This window comes from Lagopus muta, chromosome 1 (assembly GCF_023343835.1).
Source record: "Lagopus muta isolate bLagMut1 chromosome 1, bLagMut1 primary, whole genome shotgun sequence".
NCBI classification, from domain to species: Eukaryota; Metazoa; Chordata; class Aves; order Galliformes; family Phasianidae; genus Lagopus; species Lagopus muta.
Window position 1 is genome coordinate 40,140,382 of NC_064433.1, and position 19,887 is coordinate 40,160,268.

The window sequence follows — 19,887 nt, forward strand, 5'->3', positions numbered from 1 at the left end:
AAAAGCAGTTCTATCTGCTGTGGTGGAATTTGGGGACAATGATCCTTCAGTGGTGAGACGTTTTTGATTTTTTATCTAATTTATTTTAGTGTCAGGCAACTGATTGAAGTTTTTCCTTCATTTCTACTATGATCTTTACTTCTGGAGGAAAAAATACCATGCTTGTGATTATTTGCCATTCTTGATCAGTATGGATCATAAAAATCAAGTACTCTCATACCAGCATCAGGATTTGTGATCTGAGGAATCTGTTGTGAAAGTTCATGCATTACCTTTCTAAGTTCAGTCCCTCTGAATTTTTTAATTTATTTACACTCATTATACTAGAGTCTAAAAGTATTTAAAGGCATTGGCCATTGAACCAATCTTTACTTTGAAATAATTGATCGGAAACTGAATTGCTTGCATTTCTGCAAGAATAGAAGATATAAAACAAATATCTAATATTGCATTTAAAATATTATATTGTAAATAAATTATTATACAATAATTGTATACAACAATACAAAGACAGAAAAAATACAGAAAGAATTCTCAGAAATTCTTTTATAAACCTAAGAAAAAGAAAGAAATTTTGCTCACATCTATACAGTTGGTTATCATTGCTTCTCTTATAAATAAACCAAAATAACAGGAGTGAGCTGTTTATGGTTCTGTAACGGTATTAACACTTTAAAGTGTGCAAGCTCATGTTGTGTCACACCATTAATCTTTTAAAATGTCATATCCTCTGACTTTTATACAATGTGTTTATAAAATGTTCTGATAAAGAATAAACATATCAGCAATTTAATTCCTTCACTCTTAAAGGCTTTGGAGCGAGTTGCAGTTGGCCAAATGGTAAGTCATACTGTTTATTTTAACCATTCTAAGATAAAATGTGTTTTTCCCCTTTAAATGCTCTTAATCCGCGACCTTTTATTGAACTTTTGAATTTCTGGAATCTAAAACACTAGCATACAGTACATCAAATCCTGATAGATAGCATGTGTCATCATGAAATTGCATTTTTATTGCTGTGGTTGTACCTAGTGAGTCTGTTTTCTCTTGATAATTAAGAGTCTGAAAAAAAGGCACGGCTTAAAATTTAAGCTACTCTTCCTAACTTCTTGCACTATCTTTCAGCAAGTATATAAATTAAGTCCAAATGCCCTTCAGATATCCCTGGTTTGGATCATTCCATCCCAGTGTTATATCAACGAATGTAAAAATAGAAATTGTTATGACAAAAGCTTATATCTGTAAGAAACATCATCATTCTCATTTTTAATCTCTGTATTTTTTTTTAATCCATGAATACTTTGAATTACTGCTGTGCAAGTTATCCTGTTTGGCTGGCAGACACCTACTGTGCAAATATTTAAAAAGACTGAGAACTCTTCTCTCTGTGTGTAATCCTCCTGTTCCCTGTAGTCTTTCATTGTGGGTTAGCTTTGCCACGAATTTTAGACTGACAACTATTAACTATTTTTATGGAAACAGATCTTTTATACTCAAAGATATGAACTTTTAAGCGTATTCTGTTTTTATGAGCACAGTGCCTTCTGCATTGTTGAGACTGCAGCACATGATGATTCAGCTAGGAAATTATTTATTTGTCTTTAGAACAGTTTAGGTAAATTGTTAGATTTATTTTGCAGAGTAGAATTTGGGTCATGATCACTACATTTTTTCTGTTCTGTTTTTCTCTGCCAGTCTTTGATCTTCTACTTCAGGCTTTGGGTTTCTCTTTCTTTTTTTTTCTCACATTCAAGTTGTGTTAGAATCTGGCAATGTAAATTAAACTGGATTCAGGAACATTAGTAAAATGTCCAGTTGTTATGACTGATTGTAAGGAATGTAAACAAATAAGTAGAAGCCAATACTGGTTTTTTTTTTTGTTTTTTTTTTTTTTACTATGATCTATATTTAAATTCCAATTTTAAATCCTTTTTGCTGATTTTTTTTTTTCCAGCTGCCTACAGAGTCGTTGTTTTATCGAGCTGTTCTTCAGGTTATTATAGAAGAAATTTATGGTGTCACCAAAAGGTAGGAAGCTCTGAACTCAGAGAATACAAAACAACATCTGATTTTTTGTGATCCCTTTCTGTATTTCTTAAGCAGCAGGTTTGAAGAATCAGTCTCAGACTGAAAATACATATTGGCATTAAAATGAAGGATACGTTTGTTCCTTATGCACATCACATTTACTTCTATGTCCACATCACAGATGTATTGCCCTTCCTTTACTCATAGCTGAAATAGGTCCTCCTTGGTACCAGATTCATTATTAAAATCTATCATCAACAGCAAAACAATAGCAAACATCTAAAAGTTGACAGTCTTAGGCTATCCTGTATTTCAGAAGACTTGGCAGCTTTAATACTGCAGAAGACAAAAAGACATTTCCATTTGTCCTGAGAAAAATGACCAATGGCTAACATGGCTGTCTGTGAAGGGCTACATCAGCAAGTGCTGATGGCTGCCTGTGTGTACATCAGCAAGTTCTGTGCCTATGGATGATGGGATTTGGCAAGTTAGTGCTATGATCTTGACATCTTCACTAAACACTTTTCTGGAGTTGCAGTCTGGATTAACTTTTATTATGTGGGGTGTGTGCTCATTAGCATTTGGTGCACATCCAGAAGCACACCTTCCAATTTAATTTAATTTTGAAGCTCTGATCCCGTTCCACAGCGCAAACCATGCTGTGGGAGGTGAGCAAACCCCAAAAGTCACTTGGGGAATATACTTATGATCTAAAATAAATGCTAATGCAGATACCCCCAAGTCTTTTGGAAAGTGGGAAGCCAGACAGGTAGCCCATCAGAAAGTCTTTTGAAAGAAGAAATACTTGTTTATTTTAAAATTAACTAAAAGTTAACATGTAAAACCATTGTTGATAAAGTGTGAAAAAAAAGTGCGTGGGATGACAGTATACTTCATTTGTAAAAGGAAGCATAATTTGGAGGAAGTAATTTAGGATTATACTTCTGAAATAAAAGCAGGGGAAGCCTACCTGCTTGCAAGCTGACTAATGTGAGTTGTCACCAGTTTTAGTGGAAAAGCTGATATTTTCTTTATTGTTCTGAAACCTAGTGTGATTGTTCTGCATTTTTAAGATGTCCAGTTCCAGAGAAACATTTATCACATTAAAGCAATTGAGAGAATGAACTGTTAAGACTATGAACTATTATTAATATGTTCTTTTTTAAACTACTTGTATACAACATGAATCTATTAAATATACTGTATATCTATGCTGACTCTTGCCAGCAACTAAGCACTCTCTAGCTGCTCATTCACTGCCCTCACAGCAGGATGAGAAAAACTCATCAAGATAAGGACTGTTTGATAAGTTAATGAAAGGGAAAGGTGGAAAAAATTAAAGGCAACTCTAAACACAAAAACAGATGAAGCAAAGGTTCACCCTCTCACCAGCAGACTGCTGCCCAGGCAGTCTACAAGCAGCTACTACCTTGAGAATACCACCCTCCAGCTTTATTGCTGTGTGTCATGGTATACAGTATGGCATATCCCTGTGGTAGGTTTAAGTCAGCTGTCCTGGCTGGGTTCACCCTTGGCCTCTTGCCCAATCCTCCCTGCTGCAAGGCAGAGCAGTTTGACACCAGCTGAAATATCCATGTTATCAGCACCGTTTTAGTCACAAATGCAAAACACAGCGCCATATGGGCTGCTCTGAACAAAGTTAACCTATCTGAGCCAGACCCAATGTGATATCTTTCCCCCTCTAGCATCTAATTAGGAGGGCAGAGGCCTGTCATAGCAGCATAATCATTAACTGATTTTCAGGCTGCATCAGCCCAAATGTTTAAATGCACCGCAGTATTAAATATGACTGGATAAATTCTTAAAAATAAATGTGGCCACTGGTTCTCAATGAATGGGGATCTCTGCCACCCAAAAAACATTAGAAATGCCATTGGGTAAAGTCATTATATTGACCTTGGTAGATGTTAATTCTGATCCTTAAATAAAGAGAAAGAGTTTTTACTAAGAATAAAGAGGGAGAAAAGTTTAAAATATTTACAAATTAAATTATTTTTTTTAATCTGTTTGTTATTATTTCTACTTAGCATACATGCTTCTTAAGAAATGTTCAGGAGCAGCTGTTATAGCTGAAAATGTAACTCCTAAGCTGCAAAACTCGATTAGGGTAGTGCTATGTGGGGAAATTGTCAAGAAAGTGAGTTCAGATTAATAAAAGTTCTATGTAATTTCTCCAAGATATTTTAAACAAAGCAGAGAAAATGAACGGATGAGACCTGTCAATGTTTCTGAGTGGTCTTTGTGTTTTTGTGCGTTATTTTAACGTTTTCTTAAACTGTCTGCAATTTTAGCCAGCTTCAAAAGTGAGCCGCTGTCGTCAACAGGGAAAGTTCTGGTATCACTTAACTAAGCTACAGTTTTGAGGATAAGAACACAAGGTTACAGTGAAATTTTGCTATGATCTGCCATTTGCTCAGTCTGGTGGTACACAATAAATTACAGCAGCATTGCAGTAAATAATGACAGTGTTACAGGAGCACAGAAGGTAATATCATTTGATAGAAATAAGAATTTTGTCACTCATATGAGGAAATAAAACCATCACGGGAGAAATTAAAAAGAAACCTTCACCTCTCTCATTTTTTGGTAAAATAGTAACCATACTCCAGCTGTAGTACAGCTGTACAGTTGTGCTTAGAAACTTCTCCCAGTATTAGCTAGTTGTTTTAAGTGAAAAGGAGAAAAGGAAAATTGTCACTAACTTGACCCAAGGGGCTGTCCAACAGATTTATTTGCCCTCAATAAATGGAAATTCAGATAAAAATGATTTTTAGAATCTGTAAGTTTCTGTTAGCGGAATGCATGCATCTCAACATTGTGTTTGCAGTGATCGACATGTTGGAAAAATTTTCTCCAAATCATCCTCCTTCTTAGATTATGTCAGGAAGTCTCTGAAAAAACTGGAACTGGATGATTCAGAGGTGAGTTGCTAAACAGAGACTGCATGAAATCCTTATATGCATGTAAGTTCTTGAGCTCAGCACCATAATGCAGTGTTTAGACTGTGCTGTGTTCATGTATTGCTATAGAAAGTTTATATATTGCTATATAAAGTACTATTAATAGAGCTGATCTCTATTTTGATTGTATTTCTATTAAAATATGTTATTGTTTATTTTGTACATTATCATTTAATATTATATTTCTATTAAGAAATATATCACAGTTGTTTCATGTTTTTTGGAAAGTCCTTTTCATGTATCATTCCTTTGGAAAGCTTTGTTTTTCTAATGACTTCAGAGAAAACAATTGTCTTTTATTCGTGATGCTGATGATCAGAATTCTTGAAGGCCTTTCCAGTGTTTTTGAAGATACTCCTACAAATCCCCTTTGAGGCAAAAGAAATGTTCCAGACACTCTGTTTCATACATGCAGTCACTTGGAGAAAACTAAAGCCTTTTACATGCTAAGTGAAGTAGATATGAAGAGTTTCTTCCCTGAGGTGATACCGTGCATCCTGCTAAAAGTGACTCTTGCACCCTTGTAAACCCAGTTAATATACTATCCTATACAGAGATGTTGTTTTTTTCATCTGTACTTCTTTTTAAAATGAAAGCAATTGAAAAAGGAAAAAAAAAAAAAAAAGGAAGAATGAAATATGTATGTTGACCAATTTAAATTTCATTTCCCTGGCAATATTTTCTTGATTCCCTTGGACACCTTCTGAAAGTGAAAAACATAACATTATAGCGCCTAATACTGATCATTCCATCCATGCAGTGTGCTTTTTATACAGTTTGGTTCCCAAAGAATGTCCTATTGATTTTAGCCTTCAGACAGTCTCCTTAAGCAGCCTTTGAAGATGTTCTCCGGTACTGCCTCTGTGTATGGAAAAGCTTGATCCTTTTTTTTTTCCCTGCAAATTAAGTTAAGGAGAAATGGTAACCTTTTAAAGTAACTTTCCCAGGTAGAGAGAAAGAAGTACAAAACTGGGATTCGAACTTGAAAGGTCTTTTGCAATTTGTTTATGTTCTCAAGTGCCTTGTGTTGTATCTTTACAATACAGCTGCTAAGTTGGTCAACAGATGGCAACCTAGCATTAGGCATGGAATATGGCTGTGTGAATGGAAGATCCTGGCTGCACTGTAAGATTAAGCTATGCAGCGGATATGTTAGAAAGTGTTTTGCAGAATATTAAAAAAAAATACTAAAAATCAAAGAAAAAGTAGATGTGGCAAGCATGTGAAATACTTACATTGAATGTTGTAGTAGTTTTTGGTAAATCAGTGCTTAATATCCAAAGTTGAACTGTGTAATCAATTAGAATTTACAGGCGCATCAAACCATAGGATAAAAATGTGAAACAAATAGCTAAAAGACCAAGTAATAGCAATTGCTGGTGGAATCTTGCTTACAGCTTTAAGAAAAAGACTTCTGCCACTTTGTTTTAAAAGGGATATTTTTTTTAAAGGATTCTTATTTTGAAAATATTCTTAGTTTAAAAGGATTAAATTCTGTTTGCTAACTGAATTACCTGTTAGCTTTTCTATATGCATAGATGCTAACATCACACATTGCACTGGTTTAAAGTAACTGCTGGCGTCTTCCTTATCGTGTGTGCAGTCGCCCAAAAGCAGCAGTGGATTGTTTGTGTTACAGCCAGTTTAATGAATTATTGATTAAATTCTGCTGGTAAAGAGTTACACATTCTTTTCTTTAAAAATAGTGAGCATGGAAACTTCATGATAACATGCCTGATTTTAGAAGTGCTGCCTTTTGCTAGAAAGGCTCTGGGCAAGGCTGCCCTGGGAGAAGTGTATCTCAGCACCACTTCAAGTTGCATTCTTGTGTGGGAGCTGAAGATCTCATTCAAGTAAATGCTCGTTTTTGCTCATGTTTCTCATTTTCATGTGCAGCTGGCTGACAACTGAGTTTTATGCCAATCAAAACAATATTATTTTTCATTTTCCAGCTACATTCAAATCTGCAGCAGTATAAAAGCGGTGCTATTTTGATGGTAGGGTGAGAAAAGTTGTTACTGCTCTCTCAATGGTGGCTCTGATATTGCAGTTTTCATAGTGGAGTCAGCACTGTATCTACACAGTATTGGAGAATGTGTTAAATTCCTCTCTTCAGAAAAAAATACTTACGTAGCTAAAAATGTGATGAATGTTATGCACTTGCTCTCACAGACAACAAATCAAGGAGAAATTTATGCAGAATTTGTTTGCTAGTTCTGTTTTTAAAATTGAACAAAAGAGCAGCTGCACTGCATAGACCAAACGTCTGCTCTGTCTCTGGTGGTGGCCAAAAATTGGTCATTGAGAAAAAGTGCAAGTAAAGAGTAAGCATAAGTGGATAGTACCACCTCAGTAACCAAAAACATGCCCGTCATTCACTGATAAAGAGGTCAATGGTTGTCTTCATTCATCAGTTTCTTTCAGTAATGTTCAAAAAACAACTAAGTAAAGCTTGGTCAAACCAGAAGCGTCTCTTGCTTTCTCAGACCTGGAAAAATAGAGTGAGGGCAACTGCCTGAAAAACCCAAACTACCTCTATGCTCACTCATGTGAGTATCTGCGTTTTGCTAAGTGAGGGCTTATATGAGGGCTCTTCTCAGGTATTCAGGTACCTCAACCCCAACAGTTCATCACTGGAACAGCACCTCTTTCACGTGTGAAATAGATGAGAAGGTCTTTGCTGATCAGAAATGAGACTCAGAGCCTTTATGAAAAGATTGTCAATCAAGACTGAGTGAGAGTGAGACAGAATAGTAATATATATATATATATATATATTTTTCCCCTACAAAAAGTAGCATTTACCAGTCACCCATTCGTTGTTATCAGTTACCCTTCAGGGACTGAAGTTTCCCATTACCTTAGTCAAAATAATTTCCTCCATAGTGTTTCTTATCAATGTAGAAGAGCCTCTCAATTCCAGATTACACACTGAGATGTAAATGAACTCTTTTCCTGCCTTTTGTTTGAAGACCATTCCTTTGGGTAGTAAAACTGAGGCATGCACCATGACTGTCGAATGTCTGACAAAATATTCTCATTTTGTGAGGGCAGAGAGGGGTTTTCTAGTGTGAGCTTGATGCTTCACAGGTATGGTTATATTGCTCCTAGATTCCGAACTAATGGAATTGCTTTGTGGGCCATGGATCACTGTGCAGGGCTTCAGTAAATGGCGTGGATACACACAGAGGCAGTATTTTATTCCAGGTTGTTTTTCTCCCTGCGTTCCCATACAATCCATGTTGTACAGACAAAGCATTCAGTGTTGCTTAGATATGGAATAAATTCTTTCTATCTGGCTTCTTCTCCCTTTTATTCCCTTTTTGCCCGATTTAACATGAGCATGGGACTCGTGTGAGAGAATGAAGTGCTCATCCCAGTTCCTTCTCCTGATGGAGCTGCCCTCTCATGCACTGTCAGTCTCACTTCTTTCGAGCAGTAAGGGCAGCTGTTCCTTCCTCTTGGTGCGTTTCTTCAGCATGATGTTTTTCCACTGTTTGTGGCCTTCTTGCAGATAGATTTAAGTGTTCTTAAATCGCCCTGTGTCCTGTTCCTATTGGGATAAATCAGGCAAAAGGTTGTTCACAGGGTGATGAAAGGTTATGGGCTTAGCAGGTTAAGGCTGGGAGGCTCAGGGACCTGCAGTCTAGCCAGGATGACGACTGTTCTGTTAAGTTTAGGAGTTGGAATCAATGATCCTCATAGGTCTCTTCCAACTTGGGATGCTCTGTGACTCTAAGTGGGAACCTCAGCGGGTAAAGCTGCTCAGCAAGCAAGCTGGCCAGGATTCATTTCAGGACAGAATGCTATTTAATGCCACATCTGATTGCAGGAAGATATACAGGGCTGGAAACACTCCTGACACATCCGCAAAGAAAAGCTATTAGTCACTGTGATTTCATCTCCCGCTATACTTACACTGTAGCTGCTGCTAGGGGCTAATAGCATATAAGGTAGTTACTTTGTCTTAGTCAAAATATTTCACAAATCACTTAACCCTTTGAGATGCAGACATATGCTGGGGAGGTAGAATAGAAGTTTTGAAGGTAGGGTCACCTTAAGCTTCCATGAACAGAGAAGTTTTTTGCCAGTCAGTGAGTGTGTTGTGGCAGATTCATTTGGTTTTGTTTAACTGAGCTTCCAGGTCTCCTGTGACTGGTGTTTTTAAGTTCTGAAGCACCCAGTGACTGAACGTAACCCGAATTTGCTTCCTGCTGAAAAAATCATTGATTTGGTGAACAACCTGAGATAAGAATCTGCAACAGTGAACAGATGGTTAACGCACACCTTCCACCATTCCTGTTTGCTGTAGCCCTGACCAGACTTCTTAAAAACAGCTGCCACCCATTTGTCTTTTTTTGACCCTGGGCTTCAGGTAGAACATCTCTCAAAGATCTACAGCTGTCAGCTCTGAACTGCTGGATCAGCAAAGGGCACTGGACCTGTCTGTGAGGTGTTGAACCCATCACAGTAGCAGTGAAATTAATAACACAGTAACAGAAACTCATGTCCTGTAAAAAGCTCATTTGTCATCTTACATGATTTAAACAGCTTTCATATTTGATATATTATGGCTAGCAATGTTAGAATATTTTGAAGTCTTCATTTAGCTGTGTAGCTAAATGTGGGTATAAGTAATATCATCCTGCATATTTTGAAAAGGTTATGTATTTAAAGCATATTTAATTAAATGAACACATTAGCAATTTATTTTGCTACAATAACTGATTCTTTTTGGTTTATTTATAATTAATAATTGATAAATAATTATATATAATTTTCTCTTATTTTTCTGAATGTTTTTTCCATTTAATGTATATCATTAAATCATGAAATAATCCTTTTCGTACAGTAGTTATGTTTGCATTTTTTAATATCACTAAATAAATCCAAAGAGATCTGAAATACAGTGGCCTTCTTAGTTCAGATCTTCTGGAATTCCTATACTACTTCCTTTTTGGTACATTGACTTTGTACTTTTGCAAACTCTGTAGTTTCTAATTTTGAGTAATAAAACTTACGAGAGAAAACTGAAAATATTTGTATGAAATTGTACTAATCATTTAGTTTGATAATTGGTTTTTTTTTGTCAGACAAACTTTATTTTCTGATAGTTTTGGACACACTTGATGTATGTTTCATATGGCTATAGTGTGTTTTAAAGAAATAGAAAAAAAACAATAGTTTTTAAGAGAACTAGCAATAGAGCATGTGTGAATTTTGGCTTTCATTTTGATGAAGTAAACACCTTATAGTTGTGTTAGCCTGTATGTATATGTGAAGCCTGAAACTAAATAGCTGAGCTGAGTGATAATATATCAAGTAACAAAGAAATTGAAAATTCTGAGTTTTATAAGACTAATAAAAAAGCTTATTCTATTGATTTTTTTTAATAAAATGAGGATATATTAATTTTAAAAACAACTAGTTTTGCACAAGGAGCATAGATACACTTTTATTCCAAGTTCCATGTAATTTATCACTATTTCAATAGTGCAGTTTTAACATATGTTTCCTTTTTATAATTGCTCAGATGGCAAAGTGAACGTGGTTTAAGGAGATGTCTTCTCTTATGAGCCAGTTATTCATGTTAGCTAAATCTATATTTAATATATTGGGTTCATTCCTGAATACATTTTCAGCAGACATAACTTAGGCTCTGCCTGCTTGCATGTATTTACATGATAAGAGTACTCTTTCTAAAATGAATACAAAAACAGTTCCAATTTACTGTGTTCAGATTCCTGCAGTATTAGATGAAAGCAAGGCCTAGAGCCAAGAACTTGAAGATGGAACTGTCAGAGACTCCTCTGAGGAGAAATGGATGTCCCAAGCACAGAAGTGCATTGTGAAAATGCTGCAGTAAATATACCTTGCAGACAGCTTCACAATGCATGGCTGATAAAATGTTCTGAAGCACCTCTGGAGTTTCTTGGGATCCATCCCTACTATGCATTTTTCCCCCTTCTGGTCTAAATCAGGGCCTATCCAACAAGCCTTCGCAAGCTTCATGGTCCCTCTGTGACATGCAGGTAGAAGCCCTGTTCCCCCGTGTTTGATCTTAGTCCAGTCTGTGTCGTGAGCTGTCCTGGATTTAGTCCCTCACCATGTTCTACTCATGTTGTAGTGAGTAGGTTTTGAAGATGTTCCTTCTCCTTTATGCAGTTTATCATGTGTGTTTCCTAGTTTGGTCCTACATCTGTGTTTCAGATCTGAATGATCTTTCAATTCATTAAGCTTGAACGCAACTGTGACAAATTATGCTGAGCAGAATGCTGTAAACCATTAACTAAGAGACACTGTGCTCTGTACATGTTATTGCCAAACAACATTTCAATTAAATCAGCAGGTGAGCCCAGGGCAGGATGAAAAGCCTCTGTCCTTATGGAGCTTGTGAGGATAACTTGCATTACGGTATTTAGAGAGCTAAACTTTTTAAAAACAATATATTTGAAAGTTTCATCCTTCCAAGAAAACGTTTATTAACTTTTCCAGTTATGTGAGAACACTCTAGAGTAAGAGAATCCATCCATCTTTATCTATTCAAATTTTGCTAAAGTGGTTTTTGATATGAATTTCTGATTCATGTTACAAGATTTTGACCAAAGAAGCATGGCATTCTCTGAGCCTATCTCATAGGATTAGCTGAGTTTCTGAACTTAAATTCAACACCAGTATGAACTCTTTAACTGAAGAGATTTCCTAAATTCAAATGGCAGAACATATTATTCATTTCCCATATGTAACGTTACTCAGTTTCCAAAACTTGACATACAGAAACTTTTCTAAGAGTCTTAACTACAGAATAACTGCTTGCAAATGCAGAAGTTTTTGTGTGCTATTTGAGATGCCAGAGAGCTAAGCCAGTTTTGTTTTCAAGTAGATTGCTTAAAAGAATGCCACTAAAAAGTCTTCTGAGAACTTGGTGGTTGTATGGGAATATTTATTTTTTCATTTGTCTGCTAACTTGCACTGAAAGAAGCTACTTTCTTGGAAGTCAAATATTACGAAAGTATGCCACACAGCTGCTACTGTGAAAAGTCTGTGCCTGGTCCTTTTGCTGTGATAAAACACATAAGAATGCCTTCTCCATTTTTTGGCATTTGCTAATGTCTCCTGAAAACACCTTTCTGCTATGTTCTGATTACAAAGTTAATAAATGCCTACCTTGACTTGGTAGAAGAGAATATTATAAAATGCAGTTAGCAAATGAAGGTTCTTCCACTTAGACATAAAAGGAAGAATTGTATTGCATCACTTAATTTTACTGTTATTTTTAAATTGCTTAAGAGCCACATGCTTAGACTTGGGGAACTGTCAGTAGTGGAATCGAATGAAACATTAAAACATGAACAAACTTGTACATACATAACACTGCTTGGCAGGAAAAAGAGTTTTGCAGAAATGAGAAAAATGTCTGATCCCACCATATTCAGTTTTGAGGATTTTAAATGGAAGTGAACACCTCAAACTTTATATTTCTGTTGTTATTTAAGGAAATATTTAATGAAGGCTCAGGTAACATTTGTGTTACAGTGTATAAAATGTACCCTGCATATGTATGCTGCATAATGCTGTTTTCGAGTATAATTGCTTTTCAAAAAGGCAAAATACTATCCCAATTATGGTAGCATAGCTTTTCAGTCTGACAGCAGTTTCAAGCAGTGTGACTGCTGTGTTAACCCGGTAGGCAGCTCAGCGCCATGCTCGCTACCCCACAGTGGGTACAGGAGGGAACTGGGTGTTAATTTTAATAGGACAGGAAAGGAAGGGAAAATAATAATAATGATGATTTAAGAATATACAGAACAAGTGATGCAGAAGTGCAAGTGCCCATGCCCAGCCAGTCCCTGAGCAGCAGCTCCCCACCCCATCCAGCTCCCTCAGTTTTATCATTCACCGTGATGCCATATGGTATGGGAGAGCCCTTTGGCCTGTAGGGGCCAGCTGTCCTGGTTCTGTCCCCTCCCAGCTCCTTGTGTTCCCCCAACTCCTCACTGGTAGTGCAGGACAAGAAGCTGAAATGTCCTTGGCTCCATGAGCACTGCTCAGCAACAACTAAGACATCAGTGTGCTTCCAACATTACTCTCGTAATAAACGCCAAACACTGCACCAGCCCAGCTACTTGGAATAAAATCAACACTATCCCAGCGGAAACCAGGACTGGGACTTTTACTTCAATTAGATTTACAAATAATATAGATTGTGTTTCAAATGAAGTTCTAAATAAACATAAGTTTCTCAGTAATTAAATTATATGACAAACAAAAATTTTTTTAACCGCCTTAGTCATGAGAAAATTGTAAAAAGTGGCTCTGTAGGATGGTCTCCCAAGGATTTTGTACTGAGGCTGCTCTGCTGAAGGGTTCTTATTACTCTCTGGTACTCTTGCTGGTGTTCATGATAGTGTTGGTACAAGAAGAGAGAGCAGACATGAATGTGCAGTCAGATCGGGGGAAAGCACTCTCTTGGGGCAGCAAAGAGAAACACATCTGTTTAACCTGACTGTGGGACAGGATCTGTAGGATTTGGCTCTCCTTTGAAGAGGGTGTGCAGACAGGAAAAGACTTTCTTCAGTTCAATCAAAGTGTTCTTAGCCTGGGGAAAGAAACAGCTCTGAGAAAAGACTCTCTGGAGAAATGCCAAGTGTGGTATTCCTCATTGTCACCCACCTTGTGCCCATCTGCTTTCTTTTCAGCATGTGCTCTATCAGCACATTTGTGCGAATGCTTTATAGCACTGTGCCTGGGCATGCAGCACCTCATCTGCTCTTGAGGATTTGCTGACAGCCTCACAGTGTTTGAAGCCTGAAGATGTGCCCACCGTAGGGCTCAGTGCCACCTCCAGCATGTGGTGGTGCTGTAACAGGGACAGTGGGAATGTGACTGCCCTCTAATCCCTCTTGCTTTTTTTGGCTATTTCAGCCTCCACATCAGTCCACAAAGAGATTGATTACTTTGAAAGAAAGGATGCACTACCATCATAGTGCAAAGAGAAGAAGCACTTTTGCTGGTAAAAATCAGGAGCTAAATCAGCAAAGTATACTGGCCAAAAACTCTTTATGCATTGAACCTTACTGGAATATTAGTAACATAAGCTATATCTTAGAGTGCAGAATTATTACTAAGACAAAGGCATGATATATGTTTTTAGGTTCCTTCACACATTTTGACTCATGCTGTGAGTTGATATTAACAACATCACCATCACAACGTAAGAAAAAAAGTTCTGTGCATGTATATAAAATTTCCTATACATTCACAAATCTGCAGCATCAGAGAATAATTGTACACACAATTCCAATGGCTTAAATGGGGCTTTCTTTGCATGTGTAAGTCCAATTCTGTCCAGAAAATGTGAACAATAATTTACTGTGCCTCACCTAGGAAGGGCAGCTGAAGAATGTGCTGGGTGCCCTTGAAGTACTGAAGCCAGGTGGCAAACTGCTGTGGTTTCAAGGCCAGCATAATCTGGGTTTTGGTCTCCCTTCAGATAATCAATCACATAGCTAGGGACCACTTACCCTTTTCGTGCCCTCTTCTGTCAACAGTTTTCCGTGGCCACTGTCTCGCTTTCAGCTGGCCTGAAGTATTCAAACCAAACTTTTAATTGAGGTGCAGTTTGGAATATTACCTAATCTGTCTATGACAGCAGGATGCATTCTGTCAGTGTGCCGAGCGAGGAGGGAGTGCAAAAGTGTTGACAAGTGTGGTTACATCCAGGAGACATTTCTGACCCAACTTTTTATTTGCAAAACATTTCATGGTTTGTTTTGTTTTAATTGAAATGATGCATGTTGAAAAATGGAGACCAGAAAGGATGCAATAGCAGAAAGGTTTCGTATTCATATTTTTACAAATACAGATCTTTATATTTTAATACCAAAGAGCCTGTAATTTCAAAAATCCATTATACTAAAACCCTTTTAATTCTCAGTTGAAATGAAAAGCTTATAGGGCAGAGTTCAAATAAACTATTTTGTTTATCTCAAGACTGATGTATTTTAGTTGCTTTGGCTCTTTATAGAGGGGAAAAAACCCAACCAAAATAGTAAAACAACAACAACAAAAAACTTTAGATATTTGAACAGCTTTACTGAAAATAAAACACCAAGAAGGCTGAAACTGTCAGTGCATTAGTACCTCTGGGGTCAGCTTTTTGACCCTGCTGTTCTACTTTGAAAAAGTACTTACTAAATTAAAAAATATGCATGTATAACTCAAGGGCTATAAAAGTGCTTCAGAGTGAGAATTTTGTATCTTTCCTAAAAAATGCTTGTCTAATCTTCCTAATACTTCCCATGATAGAAACAGACTTCTCCAGTCCTGAATTAATTTCACAGAAAAAATTGTTCAAGTTTTTGATTGATTTTTTTTTTCCTCCAAAGCAAGCTCATGCATTTTTATCCAACCTGCTTTAGATACACAGAACAACCTTCCTTATTTGTTGGTGACAGCCTTGCAAATTCTGTTATTGTGCCCATTCTAAATTTTCTCTTCTTTAACCTTATCAGTTCCAGTTCATTAAATCTCTCTTCACAAGTCATATATTCTAGATTTCTGATCTCTTTTCAGAAAGATATGGAGCTCTTTCTTAGGGATTTTTCAGATAGCTCATGCTTTGAAATCTGGTGCCCCAAATGGATACAGCATTCCAGCTCAATCTTTACCACTGCCAAGCAGAATTGAAAGATTAATTCCTGCTCTTTGCAAGCTGTTCTTGCATACACATTGCAGTATGATTGCTTTTTTTTTGCAGAAGCACAACTGTGACTCTTGCTCAGCTTGTGATCTGCTGTATCTCCCAGGTTGCCATGTGGTGTTTCCCATCAGGAACAGCTGAATATTTCTGCCTGAATGTAGTCCCTCCTGGTTTTCCATACAGCATTTCAAACTCCTTTTCCAAACAGTGCTCCCATTTCTGAAAATTATTTAAAATTTTTGCAATGCTTTCCTGTTGCACATATTCAGATTTAGTGTGGTTTCTGTTCTATCATTTGAGTTCTTAATGAAAACATTTTCCATTTTGTAATGGACCTTGATTCAGTAAGAATTTTCAGTTGTTTAGAGACTCATTAACAGCAGCTCTCTGGTTATGGTTTTACACTCACTTTTCACTCACTTTAATCTAAGCCTTGTTTCTTATATTAGCTTTTGAAATTGTTGTGCGAAATGGTGTCAGAAATCTTGCTGAAGTCAGAATATATGACAGCCTTTTGTTTTTCTGTCATGACTCATAGAATCATAGACTGATAGATAGGAAAGACCAGTAAGATCATCCAGTCCCACCATTAACCCATGCCTGTGCCCACACTAGACCATGTCCCATAGTGCGATATCTACTCTTTTATTGAACACCTCCAGGTACAGTGACTCCAGCACCTCCCCTCCCGGGGCAGCTTGTTCCTATGCTTGAATTTTTTCCTGATATCCAAGTTGAACCTCCCCTGGTGCAATTAGAAGCTATCACCTCTCATCCTCCAGCTGTTACCTGGGAGAAGAGGCCAATCCCCACCTCATCACAACTTTCTTTTAGGCAATTGTAGAGTGAATACTCTCACCCACCTCCCAAGCAAACTGCCTTGTGATTTGTTGCAGACAAACTCATTACTTATCTGCCTATCACTCCTTTTTTTTATGTTTCCTGAGTATTTGTTCAGTTTTTTTTCAGTGCATTGAATTTGAACAGACTGCTCTAATAGTGAAAGCCTCACATCCACCAACCATCTGATTAACCATCTTTGCTCACTAATAGTGGTAGTGCTGAAGCCATTTCATTGCCTTCTTGGCTATGTTAGGATTGAGTCCATAATACACACATGACCTGAAAACTTAGAATTTATGGAAATGTTTTTAGTTTGTTTTACTATTTTAGGCAATTAAATTTCCTTGTGACTGGGCACTACAGGTGCTATCTGCTGTGCTGCAGTGGCCACCACGGGCTGAAAGGAGAGGAGTATTTGGTTCAGCCAAGCTCTTGATCTACTCTATCAAATTCAGCCCGAAGTCACCTCATTTGCAGTTATAGTGGCAATGCTGGCAGTGTTGAATCAAGTAATTGGGAAAAGAAGATGGGAATATATAGTAGTTCAAGGTGAATAGAAAAACTTTTATTTCAGACATGGCTTACTTGTAATACAATGACACAAAGTATTATTTCCAGAATCTGACAGTAGGTTTTGTAATGTGAAATACCATCCAGGAGTCCTAACTGAAGCATGTTATTCTGACACCAGACTCCAATCTTCATCTATTTAAATAAATCTCCTGGGCCAGGGGGCACAAGGGACGAGATTTATAGGAAAGGAAATGAGAATGTTATCTCCACTTTGCTGTGTAATACGCGTTTAAGAATGGCTAGAACTCTCTGAATAATGAATATATCTCTATGTCATGGTAGTGCAAAATACTGTCTGTAGAACAGTAATTGCAAATGAGAACTGAGAAACAGTTACTGGAAAATTGTTACAGACCTTAGTAAATTGCTAATTTCCAAAAAAAAAAAAAAAAGCCATAGATTTCATTTTGTAGGATGACTTTCAATTATGATAAAAAACATATTTCATATTTCAAAACTAGAATGACTCTGATGCTTTTTTTTTTTTTTTAATTCCTTGCAGCTCCCAGACAGCTGTATAATGGATTACTATGAAAAATACAAGCACAGAATGAATGAGCTTGAAGCATTTAATATGGTAAAAGTTATAAGATTAATACCGTTACCTTGTATATATGTGGTAGTTTAGAACAAAGCCCTGTTAAGTTTTATGTGGAGGTAGACTGTCTTACATTCTGGTATGCAATCTCAAAAACAAAGCAGCTCCACTTCCAAACTTCGGAGCATATCTCATTCCAAAACTATATTAGGTGTCAGTAAAATAATAAAGCGAACACATGGAAGATTCTTTTTCAAGGGGGACCATTACCCTGGAAAATAAAATGTTAGTCTCCTTTTAAACCTAGAATGGTCTCCATGCAGTTATTTCATAAAAATTCTTTATATTAAAATGCATTATTTCCCTCTTTAAAATTGTTCTACCTCATATAATATCATTTTCATGTTGGACAACACTTCAAAAACAACTAATAATGTAGTTTTCCAGCTTTATGGCTTTCCATGTATTTTTGATCTTTAACGTAATCTGTTCTGAAGATGTCCATCCTACAAGGTGACATCTGTACAACAAAGCCCCTAGAAATTGATTGACCTTCCTGGTATTATTTTGTTGAAGTGGAGCCATTGGGAAGTGTACTGGCTCCCTTTCCCAAAATCATAACAGTATCTAATCTTTCTTTCAGCTAAAGGTTGTGCTAGCTCCCTGCATAGAAGTTTTGATACTTCTGGATCGTCTTTGCTACCTCAAGGAGCAGGTATTTTTGCATTACATTTTATGTTACCTAAAGGCTACATCAGAGAAATGAGACTATTTCAGCCCATTTATTACTGTGCAGACAAAAGTCTCTGTTGTAGAATTATTTTCTCATATTTGCAAAAGTATAAGCATTCATTCTATTTAGTATAAACATATGCCCAGCAGATGTTTTTATTTTCAGTAAAGCAGCAACAGTAAAGCTTAGGTTCATTTAATCGAATAGTAATTACAAGTCAATAAATGATAAAAAATGAATAAATTGTATATGCAACAAATCTCATTTAATGTGACATAGAGATTATTAAAAAAAATATTGGAAATGCATGACAAACATTATACTGCACATTTTAGAGCTTCCAAAGGATATTTTGTAGAACATATAATTCAAGAAATTTTTAATTAGGTCCCATTACATTGTTTTTATTGTTTATTAATGAATATCTGTGATGAGAGAGGTACACTTTTTCCAACCATATGGATCAACTGAAGTACATTTGATAAGCAAATGCTACTATATTTACTCTATAATGATTTATGATGCAGTGTTTCTACTAACACTAATTTTGACCTTGACTTGATAAATTCAGAAGCATCAATCACTCTTTCTCTGCACTGGTAAACGTATTTTTGGACAAGCAACAATTTTATTGGAGGACATGGTAGCATCTTCCAGCTCCTGCTTTGGTCCATGGTGAAAATGAAATTTTAATATACAGTTTAAACCCATTCATGTGAATAGCTGTTTTTCCACTCTAAGCCTTTCATTTTAACAGCTTCTTTTTATCATATCTAAAAATTTACTTTCTTTTTTGCCACAGAACTCTTGGAACAACTGAGCTGTAGTAAATGTATGTTTTTGTTCTAGCTGGTATTTTTACAGAGAGACAATATGAAATATTTAAATAATGATGTATTTTCCCACATGCCAACCAGTTATAAATCACACAGAGATCTGTATGATTTCCAAGACAGGAGATCAGACTTGCTGCATTTAGTTCTAATTTACCTTTCCTAAATGTAATATACCCATTGATTTAATCTTGTACTGGTTGATTTACAAAATGTGTTTAGGAAGAAAAAATAGAAATGATAAAAGCCATATGCAACATGAAGACCAGATCCAGCTGGCCTTATTCATTTGAAAAGTCAGTTAATTAGCTGCAGTAGTAGAATGTGCTGCATAAAACAAGTAGGACTTGATCCTTAATATAGTTTCTGTAGTTCAACTGGGAAAAAAAAAGCTTTATTGATGAAGGAGGCGGTAAATTGTCATTTCATGGTTCCAGAAATAGTTTAATGACTTTAAGATATATCCTTCTTCGCATTTCCTTTATTTTACAACAAACTTTCACTATTTTTATTGTTAGACAAGTGTTCTTCTCATTTTGCATTAGGAATTTTGGGGGGGGGGGGGGGGGGGGAGAGGATAGGGGGGTAATGCGGATCTATTACCATATCTTAGCTTTTAAGTCAAAGACATTTGAATGTACTTCAATCATATATCG

General features: G+C 36.5%; 1 protein-coding gene across 6 annotated transcripts in view; it reads left to right on the forward strand.

The window, feature by feature from the left end:
* The window catches only part of METTL25 (methyltransferase like 25), an 88,269-nt gene that overhangs the window by 36,137 nt on the left and 32,245 nt on the right, over nucleotides 1-19,887 (forward strand). For 3 of the 6 annotated variants that reach the window (XR_007375269.1, XM_048936541.1, XM_048936531.1), the window contains exons 7-11: nucleotides 811-840; nucleotides 1,955-2,028; nucleotides 4,877-4,970; nucleotides 17,630-17,704; nucleotides 18,309-18,380. Coding sequence is in view for 4 of the 6 variants with exons in the window: in XM_048936541.1 (XP_048792498.1) it covers nucleotides 811-840; nucleotides 1,955-2,028; nucleotides 4,877-4,970; nucleotides 17,630-17,704; nucleotides 18,309-18,380 (345 nt within the window). In the remaining 2 variants the exon portion in view is untranslated. Of the gene's footprint in view, nucleotides 1-810; nucleotides 841-1,954; nucleotides 2,029-4,876; nucleotides 4,971-17,629; nucleotides 17,705-18,308; nucleotides 18,381-19,887 lie in introns of those variants that run through there. The other 3 variants (XR_007375275.1, XM_048936552.1, XM_048936561.1) reach the window with 3 other exon arrangements.